This window comes from Pongo abelii, chromosome 7 (assembly GCF_028885655.2).
Source record: "Pongo abelii isolate AG06213 chromosome 7, NHGRI_mPonAbe1-v2.0_pri, whole genome shotgun sequence".
NCBI classification, from domain to species: domain Eukaryota; kingdom Metazoa; phylum Chordata; class Mammalia; order Primates; family Hominidae; genus Pongo; species Pongo abelii.
The window spans coordinates 11,336,916-11,349,518 of record NC_071992.2 but is presented as its reverse complement, the minus strand read 5'-3'; the positions used below and the strand labels follow the sequence as shown (position 1 = coordinate 11,349,518).

The window sequence follows — 12,603 nt, the reverse complement described above, 5'->3', positions numbered from 1 at the left end:
GGCTGCAGTGCAGTGGCACGATCTGGGCTCACTGCAACCTCCGCCCCCCGGGTTCAAGCGATTCTGCTGCCTCAGCCTCCTGAGTAGCTGGGACTACAGGCGCGTGCCACCACGCCTGGCTAATTTTTGTATTTTTAATAGAGACACCATGCTAGCCAGGATGGTCTCGATCTCCTGACCTCATGATCCATCCACCTCAGCCTCCCAAAGTGCTGGGATTACAGACGTGAGCCACAGCGCCTGGCCTACAAAAATCTTTCTGACCGAGCAAGGTGTGGTGGCACACACCTTAAGCCCCAGCTACTCAGGAGGCAGAGGCAAGGGAACTGCTTGAGCCTAGAAGTTCAAGGCTGCAGGGAGCTATGCTCACGCCACTGCACTCCAGCCTGGGAAAGACAGTGAGAATCTGTTTCTTAAAAAAAAAATTACTGAAGCCAAGTGAATGGTAACAGGTGTTCATTATACTGCTCTATTTTCCTGTGTGCTTCAAAGCTTCAATAATAAAAACTGAGCAAAAATACACACTCCCTGGCCCAACTCCCTGAGGCTCTGATCCTGGAGTCTGTAGTAAGGCCTGGAATCCGCATGTTAATGGCCCCGTGGGCTCTCCTAACACAGGAGTCTCTACCACACTTGAAGAAACACAGCTGAAGTAAGAAAGTCAGGCACCTGCCCTCTGGAGGGGCCTGAGTTCTGGATTGCCCTGCCTGCTCAACTTTTCTGGCAAGCTTCCCAAGCCATGGGTTTGGCGCCTTCCTCAAATCTGCTGCCTTTCATTTGTCCTGTGTATTTAAGACGGAAAGAAAAGGAAGCATCATGGTGATATGAATGTTTCAGCTCACCTACCCATGAGTGAAAGCATGTGGCCAGGGCAAACCATAATTATCAACCCTACCTTTCCTCCAAGAAGGTTGTGAAGAAAACAATATGTAGCTCTCTGTGAAATGAATATTCTAATTTCTTCCTAGAAATGAATGATGAGCTCAGTCCATGCTCTAAATCAGTGACCAAGATAAAACAGAAATTGCTTCCTCATTTAAACTAAGAAGACAAAAACACTCCATTCAAAACAAAAATTTTTTAAACCACTTGTTTAATATTTCAAGGTAAAAGAGATCAATGAGAAGAAATTTTTTGTTAGCAATCTGTACCACACCATAAAATCTGTGCTGTAGTATGTTTTGAGCTATATTAAAATAATACAATATACCAAGATCTACCCACATTAGAAATACGGAAATGAAAAATCTAATATTGAATTTTATGTAGAACTATATTAATGTCACTGTAACAATATCCACTGAATTCTCTTAGCAAATTTCATCTTTCCTAAAAATTCGACTAGTGCCAAAAGAGAACTTATACCTTAATCTAAACAAACAAAAAAATTCACTTAACAGAATTATTTCCTAAAAGAGCTCAAGTGACATGATGGTATCACTAAAAAAAATTTTTTTTTACAAACACTAACTTTTCAAAGTTAAAGAACACATCTCAAACAACAAATTATAGCAGGTAATTTTAAGGTTCTGACCCCCCCCCCAAAAGAAATTAACCTTGGTAAACAATTAAGAAAAACCTCCAAAATACATGGCTTAAACAGATATGCATATATTGCTTTAGCTTAATCTACCACTAAAAATTTAAAACAGATTACAAAAAAAGACTACTGAAAAATATAGTCTAATTTTAGCTGAAATTGCAAATTCACAAAATTAGCTGATAAAGTCAGCACAAGTTTCTCAGTAGGTTTAGTCTGCCATAAATTTTAACATTAACTAATGAGATCTCCAAAATGTCCCTATAGGTAGGTGACTCAAAATGAGAATTTGTTTAATAAGTCAAAACAATCCATGGCAGGACTTAGAACTCTACTCCGAATCAGCACCTAGGAGACATATACACTTGCTTTAAAAATAGTTTAACTGATCAAACCAGAATCTGAAATTCCCTCTTTAAAGCTATTTTCAAAGCACAAATACCTGTAGCATAATGAACTTTTTTACATTGAAGGGACATTAAAGATCAATCCATTTAACTCCTTGTTTGATAAATATGAGGAAACTGAGGCCAGTGGTTGTTTGTAACTTGCAGAGTGATAAACCTGACTTCTTAATTCCAACAGTCATTCCCTTCATACCAGGCTATGTCCTGTGCTTTTCTTAAATATCTCCAATAGTGGTAAGCAGTGGATTGTCTTTAGGCAATTAGTCAAAAGTCAATGAACTTGTTAAATGAGGCTATATTTTCATAAATTTTTTTTAAAGTTTTACTTTTTAAGAGGCAAATAAGAAATCCAGAATTTCTGATGAGAAGAAACTAGATGAACAGCACATCATGGGGAGTAAACTAAAACTTTAACCACCAACTTATTTGCAGACAGCATGTTGTAAAGCAAATCATCCTGGGGTGAAAATGGCAACATCAGAGACACAGTTTCTTTTTGCATCCCACAGAATCTTTCCAACATTCCAGAATCTATCCACTGCATAAGCCTGACTAGGCAATTGACCTTATGAATAAGTCTATAGTATCAAATGATGTTGAAAACAGAAATGAACAACTTGTGACTTCTAGTAAGCATCTGCCTGCTAGATTTCAGGAGCACCAGCCTTCTTACAATACAGATTTTGATATTTTGTTTCTGGATCCTTCTGGAAATACTATGCTGCATCACCAGCTGCAATTTCGCTCCAAAGCATGCCATTTTTTCATCCCCTTCCCTTGAAAATTTACCATAAATGTCAAGTTTTTAGGGTTACTGTTCACTCAAAAACAAGAAATAAATCTTCAGAGATGTTCTCTTCTTATTCATTCTCCTGGAGGAAGTATCTCTGTCTCAATTTAACCCACTTACCCTCACAGCTAAGCATGTATTTCTGGATTTTTCAGATGGGAGGTGGGAGAAGGGAAGAAACCAGGTGAGGCAACTCCATGTGGTTAAATCTGCTCCTTCTTTTCCTTGATGGTACCAAAGGGTCTTGCCCACTGAAACATTATAAAAAATAATCATCCTAGTGTCTTTACAGTTTAACATTTTATGTTTACGCCTTTCATTCTTTTAGCATTTCTGTTTACCTAAGGTAGAGATTCATTTTTTTTTCCAACTGGATAGTCAACTGCTAATATCATTTGTCAAATAATTCTTTTTCTATCCACTGATTAGCAATGCCACCTTTACTACGTACTAAATTCTCACTAACATATCAATATACGTACAGACTCTTTATTCTCCTTCGCAAACTATCTGCTTAATTTCTCTACACATTGGTCTAATTACCGACACATTATATAGCACATCCACCTCCTGATCGGGTTAAGCCTCAACATTCTTCAAAGTTTTTTTGACTACTCAAACACATTTATACTTTTCTCAGATCAATTTTACTCAACTTTCCCCTCAGAAAAATCCCATTGAGTTTCTTTTTTTTTTTTTTTTTTTTTTTGAGATGGAGTCTCGCTCTGTCGCCCAGGCTGGAGTGCAGCGGCACGAACTTGGCTCACTGCAAGCTCCACCTCCCGGTTTCACACCATTCTCCTGCCTCGGCCTCCTGAGTAGCTGGGACTACAGGTGCCCGCCATCACGCCCGGCTAATTTTTTTTTGTATTTTTTAGTACAGACGGGGTTTCACCATGTTAGCCAGGATGGTCTCCATCTCCTGACCTCATGATCCGCCTGCCTTGGCCACCCACTGAGTTTCTTTTTAACCAGAATTCCATTAAGTTTATGGATAAAATGAAAAAAGAAAAAAAAGCTATTTTTACAATAAGATTCGCACCCATTAATAAGCATATAAAGTACACTCTCTCCCTACCCACACACCCACACACCCCACAAATACAAGTATACAATCTATTAATGTGTCTACAATGGTACCCTGGCCCCACAAAAATGAATCTCCTCATTTGTAGGTATCTAAATATTGAATATTACCATTTTTAAACCACGAAATCTTAGCATTAGAGGGACATTACAGTTCACTTATCCCAACACCACTCATAATCCCAGTTATGTTTCCTCAAGCCTATTTAATAGAATCATTTCAGAATTAAACAGAATTATTATACCTTTCACACGCAACATAAACATTATTTGTATCCCATAAAAGGCAAAGAGAAGTGGGCTACATTTATTGAAGACTGCTTTGAATTTGCAAATTCTTTCAGAATGAGATTAATACCTGAGCTCAAAAAAAAAAAAACAACAACAACAAAACAGAAAACATGGAGTACCATTAGTGCATACCCTTGAGTAAGCCTGAGGTACTTTTAGACATTCATGCTTCCAAGGTAAAGTCGTTTTGTTACAGTATTATCTGGGGGCCAAACTTCAAGGTACCACATCATTCCTTTCCCAATTCTGCCATCATATTTATTAAGAACACAAATCTAATATTCCTCTCCAAGTGGAATAAGCCTGAAATCCAGTTCTCAAGCATGGGGTTCCCACGTGATCACCTGTGGGTCTTCTAAAACTATAACTTCTTGTGTCCTCCCCAGGGAGTCTTCTTCAGTAGGTCCAGCAGTGCCTCAGCCTTTCTATTTAAGGGCTGCAACAGATTCTATTCTCAGCCAGAACTAAGAACCACTATCCTAAAATAGTCAACATGAACAAAGACCCATAATAAACTAAGTATCCCTACACAGAGAAGCAGACAGGAGGGCAAGGGAGTGATTAAAAAAATAATAAAGCATCTTCACCAGCCCAGCAACATTCACTGCTGATTGTGTAGAGAGCTGCATATCCAAATTCCACCAGTCTCAAATCAGAAAACAATGCTAAAACAGAACTGTAGACTGCTCAGCTGGATGGTGCCATTATAAAATGCAAAATGCCTTTTCCTTTTTACTCTCCTGAAGACAACCCTCTACCACATTCCATCTCACAAGATAAAGAATCACTGACCATCCTCTTAAATATGGAAAGTCGTATAAAGAAGTTAAGTAAATTCCTTTTACTCTGAAATAGAAGGGTGCAAACACACACATAAAACTACATTCTTTAAATGGGAGATTAATGATGTGGCCATGACATTTTGGTCAAAGAACTGTTGCTTCTTGACTGAAGAGAACTGACAATGCACTAAGCAACCTCTAAAAGTAACACAAAAGCAGAGAAAGGACAATAGCTGAAGGGAAAACTTGCATACATCAATGCAATAGGCAAACTAAATCACACTGTTCCTAAAGCCAAACTCTCCAAGAAAATGCTCTCACTCTTTATTAACAACACATTGTACAAAAGTGAAGCCCAATGTGACTCATGCTCCTGGAATAAGTGATTCACATGCCTGTTATCCCCACAAAAAGCACCTGAAAAATAAAGCACATCAAGCTGTACAGAGGCTGTTACATGTTTAGTCATTAGCGGGAGTAAGGCATGCATGAAAAAGACCTTAATCACACACTAGTGCTCTGCAAAGCAGGTTCATGGGGCCACATCATTCTACAGACAACCATTCTTCCATGCTCCAATTTCAGCCCGGCCAAAAATATTTTCTTACATTCTGTAAAGTTATTTGATAAAAGACGTCAAGTATTTGCCATCTTCACAGGAATGGCAAGATGCACAGAAGTGCCCCACCTTAATATCAAGGGAAACTAAGTTTTATTAAATAGGTGTTGTGCTTTGTCCAAGCTATAATCAAATAATTTTACATTAAAAAATGTAAAGAGACAAGTATTCATGGTTTAATAGAATCAGTTTTGACAATGTACAACTTCACTGACATCTTTTCTTAGAGATGCGGCCCAAACCAAATGATAGAAATATTAGATCTTAACCTTTATGTTATGTGACCATAAGAAACAGCAAAGTTTCCACAGCAAATATGTTTAAGGAAACAACTATAACCCCAAAAGATCTTCAATAAAAACCGAGATGATGTACGTTCATACACATTGACAAGCAATTGTTTGCCAAAAGATTAAAACAAGAATTCCTCTAAAGCTTTTACATATGAATGATTTCAACGCAAACAACATGGCTAGCAGGTATTAAAACAGCAGACCTTGTTCCTGCAGTATTTCAAGCAAAACCATCTAACTGGGAAAAAAATTTTTTTAAATAAAATCCTTCCTCAGTAAATACTGCTTCTGAAGTATAGCTATGTTAGAAGAAATAACTTACCAAAATTAGCATGTCTTTTAATAACTTAACTTTAGGAAATATTTAGAGATATATTCTAATCTTGAAACAAGATGTAAAAAAAACTAGACAGTAAAGTCACAGGCACTTTATATCACTGCAGAGGAAAGTTAAGATCAGAAAAAAAAAATACTACCCTACATACAACTACAAAAGCTAAATTGACATTTTAAATGTACTTTTCAGTTTGTCCTAAAATCTGGACTTCCACTTTGCCCAGAAACAATTAACATTTAGGTGAATGGAGGTGGGATTTTATTCTACTCCAATTTCACTCTGTCTCAAAGCTTACTACTAGTAAGTGTCCAGGACAGATTCCATCAGAAACAGTTCTCTCAGGAATTTTAACCTGACACCAACATTTTTATTGCCCACACTTAGAAGTTTACCACATGGAGATAGCTGACTTCGGCTTGTTCAGCAGAAGCCTACCAGTACATGCTGCTAAATTCTACTGGTATATTAAAATCTCTCTTCCCCATACTTTTTGTCCCTCCCCTGCTTCATGCCTGGCATCTTAACCAGAAAACACCCCCCAGCCCCCGCCCCCCCCCCAAAAAAAAAGGTATCTCCAATACCAAACACAGTACCTTTGATTCGATATGACTTTGAGTGTGTGGGTTCTTGGGAATTTAGATTTCAAATTTAGAACACAGTTCAGAATTTTATTTGACCCCAAGCTATGCTTATAACAGCTAAAAGTTAATCAGCACTTTTCCTATTTTATTCTCTCACTTCTTACAAACTTATCAGCAGGAAACAAATTATCTGCAGACAAATGTAGCTAGAGAAAAAGCTGTTTGGTTCAGCCTAGAAAGGCCAGTAAACAACTCTGGGTGGTGCAGTGCCTACGGAACGACCCTCACTTCCCCTAGCCTGAATTTGCACGTAAACCCAGCAAGACAAAGTTCTTGCATCTACTCTCATGATTTGACTTAATTCAATCCCATGTTTTCTGAAACGTTTTTACTTAAATAAATTCCGAATAGAGATCTGGACAAACCATTAAAAAGACAGCAGACTTTATTTCAGCTAACCTGGGTATATCTGTTACCTGAACTACTAAATGCCTAAAATCTACTAAGCTTGGAGTCAGGGCAGCCTAGGCAAAATGTCTTCTCACAGAAGCCATGCACTTGAAGAGCTTGTCCCTGTGTAATTCATCTTCAGTAAGATTTTCTTCTCTTGCAAATATTCTCACCTACAACTCACTGTTTCCAGAATACACACAAGCTAATTTAAGTAAGAGGGCACAGATGTACCCAGGTGTGAATGGGTTCATTTCCTGTTTAGCCAGTGAGGCACTGAGTGAAGGCCACGGCAGAAAGAACACCTGGAAGTGGTTTGTGAGGGACTGAACTGGCACACGGAAAATTTACAAAACAAGAAAGGGCCGCAAAGCCAAGCTTGGGTCTTGGGTAAATATACATCACTTACACACTGGCCTGGCTACCAAAAACATCGTTCCCCCAGAATAGGTATCCAGGTGGCTTTAATTGGTTTTCTGGAGGTGAGAGTTAACACCAAACGCTCGCGCCCATCACATTTTATCCCATTTTTACCTGTCGCTAAGAAAAGGACACGTCTAATCCAGCAAACCAAAAAAAAAAGTCTTTTTTCCTTCTGGGAGAGCAGTGGTTTGGAGTCATTCACAGGGGCTGGGAGTGCAGGAGGGGGAAGGGGCGTGGAATCCAGGAGTGCTCGGAGGCGGCAGCAAGGGTTTTTCCACAGGGCCCCACGCAGGCCACTGCAGAGGGAGAACGGGGGAAGAGAAGAGGATGTCTCACCTGGGAACAAACCCGAATGCAGCGGCTGGAGGAGGGAAGGCTCCCCCGGGCCGCGAGCTGGGGTGCAGCCCAGGGCGCCCGCAGCTGGTTACCTCGGGAGGCAGGGGAAAGGGGCGCCTGGAAACGGAGGTCTGCAGAGGGGACGGGGAGGGCGGGCTGGGGCAAGGACCGCGCCGAGTGCGAAGCGGGGACGAGGACGGGCCAACGGCAGGTCTCGGCCTCCCCGGGCCAAAGGCGTGGCCAGGGATCCAGATCAAACGCTGGTCTTTTGGAAACGCCAGGGGCGGCGCGCGGCCGGTCCCTCCTTCGAGCCCCCCGCGCTGGGCCCGTCCGAGGGGCCGCCCCGCGAAGCACCGGGAGGGCGGAGGGGGCCTCCGCAGGGCCGGCCCGCCCCCACCCCGCAGTGCTCTTACCTCCACACCTGCCCCATCTGCAGCAGGTGGATGACCGACTGCCAGATCCACACGGAGAGGCGGCACAGGCGCTGCGCCCCCGGCGTGGCGGGGACCCCCACGCCTGGGGCACCGCGGGCCGCGCCGTAGCCGTAGCCGGCCCCCATCATGGGGGGGCCCCGGCTGGTGAGCCCCTCCACGGCGCCCAGCCCGCCGCCCGTGTAGTCCTGCACGAACCAGCGGAAGCTCAGGCTCTGCACCAGCAGAGACGGCACCAGCACGAAGAAGAGGGTCAGCCCGAAGTAGACGTAGTCCCCCTTGCTGTAGTAGTCGAGGGCCAGCCACAGGTCGGTGCCCACGTCCCCGAAGAACACCAGCAGCGCCAGCACGATCCACAGGCAGTCGAGCCACGGCCGCTCCACCTGCGGCGGCGGCGGCTCCGGCCGCGCGGCCGAGGGCGTCGGGGGTTGGCCGGCGCCGGGGGCCGCGGGAGGCTGCAGCGGCTGGTCCCCCCCGTCGGCGGCGGCGCTGCGGCGCGGCTTCCTGCCCAGGAGGGAGCGCAGGCAGGCGGAGCGGCAGCCCCAGTAGCACGAGGAGGTGTTGCAGCAGTGGCAGATGTGCAGCGAGCTGCTCTCGCCGGGCTCGTTGCCGTCGCCGCCGCCGCCGCAGCCGCCTCCCCCGGGCTCCCCGTCCTCCTCGCCGCCGCTGCCCACCGCCTCGTCCAGGTTGTGCAGCTGAGCGAAGCCCACCCCCACGCCACCGCCATCGGATTTCGCCGCCATCTTGACTCTCTTCCCAGCTCCGGAGGTTGGGGGGGAGGGACGGCGGGGGGGGGAAGAAGGCAGGGAACGGGGAGGGGGGGAAACGAATGGAGAGGAAGGGGGGCGGGGAGGAAGCGGGGGAGCAAACGAACGAGGGGGGAGTGGGCCAGGGAACCCCCTCCGCTTCCGGGTAGTTGGCGTCACTTCCGGGCGAGCCCCCCAATCGCACGGCGCCCGCAGCTCCCCAGCCCTACCCTCCCGGCCAAGATGGCCGCCCTCCTGTGCCTCAGCTGCTGGGCGGGGGACCGGGGGGTTCTCCCCGCCAGGGCTCCCCTTCCCCTCTTCCGTTGACCCCGAAACCCATCAGGTTGACCCCTCGGCGTTTCAGAATCCGGCTGGGCCGAGTGAGGCGGTCCAAAGTGATCCCTGGAGGGGGCAGTGCCAGACGTTTTGGGGTCCCCTTCCTCAGCGTCGCAGCTCACAGCTTTCCTCCTGGAGAAACGCCCCCTAACACCCTCCCGGCTGCTGGTGGAGGGGCGGGACCTCTGAGGGAAGGGGCGGAGCTAGTGCAAAGCAGGTGATTACGTGTCACTTCCGGGAGATGGGATGACCTCATTGTGTAGTTAGACAACCCCCCCTCCCCAATCAAAATGTGTATGTCTCACCTCTTTGGTTGTTTCTATTTTCTTTTAAATTTCTCATTCTTATTTTGAGGGTCTTTAAAAATTACATAAGTCAGTTAGATTTTCACAAGCAAGCTACTGATTCTCACTTCCATTTAGACACCTCTCCTCTTACCTCTGTTGACCTCCTGATTTTCCTGTCACTGACAACTTTACCATCTTTTGTAATAAAGTTTCCATCATTCCCTTAAGAAAGCTTCAGGCAAAATTCAATTGGAAATCAGCCTGGTTGGGTCTTACATGTTGGAGCAAGGAATGAATGGGCATATTGTGACCTTGAATAAATTTTCTGCCCTATGGAAATATATTCTACCAACTTTTTTTTAATATGCAATTTTTAAATTCTGTGATCTTAATTTGGAAAATGCAGGACTAGCCAAGGCTTAACCTGTATCAGTTATTTGTTCAGGTTATTTAAATGTGTAAGGAGTGCCTTTTAGAATTTTTTTGGTGCTAAGGTGCTGTGGGTAAACATTGCTTTAAATAAGGAAAAAATGTTATCAATGTGCTATATCATTAAAGTAGGTGCAGGATACACTACTTAAACTTAGCTAACAAATTACAAAAGTGAAACAGCGCTGAATGGATTTGAATTACAATGATCTTCCAGTGAAAGTATTTTTGAAGCCAGATAGCCAAAATAGGGCAAGCTGCATGGTTACAGTTGTTCCTGATCAGATGAAATGAACATTTTAAAGTTAAAAAAAGAATGAGGGGGAAAAAAAAATCCCTGGATTTTCTCATTGACCTCCCTAGATTTTTGAACACATTTTTGTGATTCTGTCTACTTCTCCCTTCAATAAAGTCTTCTAATAATGCCAATAACTGTCTTTAGAATGTTAAGAGTACAAATTAGGTAATATTTGTATGGCTGGAGGTTTTATGGAAGAAAGGTGCCTTTGACAACTTCAATAGTTACTTTGATACTATTGAATACTATGGCACCTATGAGTTTTGGGAGTGGCAGGGTAGATGGGGATACTACATTTTAGGACACAGCTTTTCATGAGTATATATGCCAGTGTGAAATCTCTGAAGACTTTAGAAAAAGTACTAATAGTGAATTTTTACTCCCATACATTGGGAAGAGGGGAGTGATTCCAAAATCGACTTTTAGAAACAAGCCATATAACTGTATCCATGTATTTCGTGCTATGATTTAAGCCTCATACTCCCTATGGTATGTAAAACTCATACTCATAGGTAAGCCTCATACTCCCTATGGTAGTAAAACTTAAGGCCAGCAGGTAAAGATTATTTCTGCATATAGATGGGTTTCTGTTTTTTTGCTGAATTTGAATGAATAACACCTTACATGGCATAAATATAGAGTAGGATTGCCCAGGTATGAACCCCAATTTCACTAAAATAGTAACATGAATAATGTGAGCAAGATTACCTCTTCAAATCTCAGTTTTCACCTTTGTATAATAGAAATAACAACAGTGACTTTTCTGAAAAGTTGCTGGGCAGAGTAAAGGTGGTAATCCTTTCAAGGATCTCAATATGATACCTGATAGGCAGCTAAGCACTAGAGAGTAACTGCTATTATTATTACTGTTGTTATTATTATGTTTGCATAATACCGACATGTTTCTACTTAAATTCTATTGCTGAGTGTATTTGGTATCTCTAATAAAAGAAAGCATTTTGAAATACTTCTAGAAAATAGGTGCAATTAATTTGTCCTTTCAAATATATTTTCTCTATTTAAGCTATGAGGCTGTGAAATGAGATACAAAAGCAGGCAGTAATGGCATATTTATGACTCCTATTTCTCTGTGCCCTGAAAGAACATAATCTAGTGAAATTAGCTAAGTAAATTACACTCACTATATGAGGCTGACAAATGAGTGTATGAGTCAAAAGTGTTTATTACAATTGAAGTTTCAAGTAGATATATAAGATTCTCAGACTGTCAAGTGATTTCAACTTTACATTTGCTGTTTCAACAATTTTATCCTTCTACTTTCTTTGGAAGAAGGATACATTATGGAACCCAGAAGGCTCTAAAATTAAAATCAGTTACAATGATAATAAACCTCTCATGAAGACTCACTGAAAAGTTAACATAAATCTGGACTGTGCTTTGGATGGCACAATTTTACCTAGAATTTTGGGGGCGATTTTTGTTCCAAGTAAGCCAGCACTTAGCACAATGCTGAACACATAGTGGGCACTCAATAAGTATTGATTAAATTAGTGCAAATTAATTTTCCAGATAACTGAAATTTCACCTTTAAGTGCCAAAAAAATTGTATTTTACATTTTATGATGTAAATCTCCATAAAATTCAATCATTACAGAGATACCTCAAAATTTTAAAGTGGGGGGAATGTGAAAGCAATGCATTGCCCATTGGCTTGCTCTCTGCACATCAGGCAGAAAGTTGACCTTTTCTTGACAACTTGACCTTGAAGTGGCCTTATGCTAAAAGGCTCTAACTATTTATGTGCCTGCGCCAGCCTGCTAAGCACCACTGTTGTTGAGGTTGGTGGTGGTGGTGGTAGCAGTGGTGGTTTTTTCTAACAATATTTTTTAATCTCTGCTTTTTTTATTTATTCAATCAATTAACAACTTTGGCCCCTGTATTTACACTTTAATATAGACAGAGAAGCCAAACAACAAAGCATGTTGGAGTTACATGTAAAATAATACTAAATAGATTTTTAGAGCCTCTTCTATGAGTAAAGAAGCTTTAACATACAGCAATTGTGACATAAATTTTAAATGTTTAGAAGCCCTTTGGGGTTTTTCTTCCCAATTCTCTATTTTCAGAAAGGCACAAAGGAAAGTTAGTGTTGGATGCTATTATGTACTAAACAGTCTCCC

General features: G+C 42.5%; 1 protein-coding gene across 1 annotated transcript in view; it reads right to left on the bottom strand.

Annotated features, from left to right (window-relative positions):
* The window catches only part of XKR6 (XK related 6), a 311,328-nt gene extending 300,743 nt beyond the window's left edge, over positions 1-10,585 (bottom strand). The window contains exon 1 of the mRNA XM_002818809.5: positions 8,349-10,585. Within this exon, the coding sequence (XP_002818855.1) occupies positions 8,349-9,109 (761 nt within the window). The 5' untranslated portion in view covers positions 9,110-10,585. The remainder of the gene's footprint in view (positions 1-8,348) is intronic.
* Positions 10,586-12,603: the final 2,018 nt, after the last annotated feature.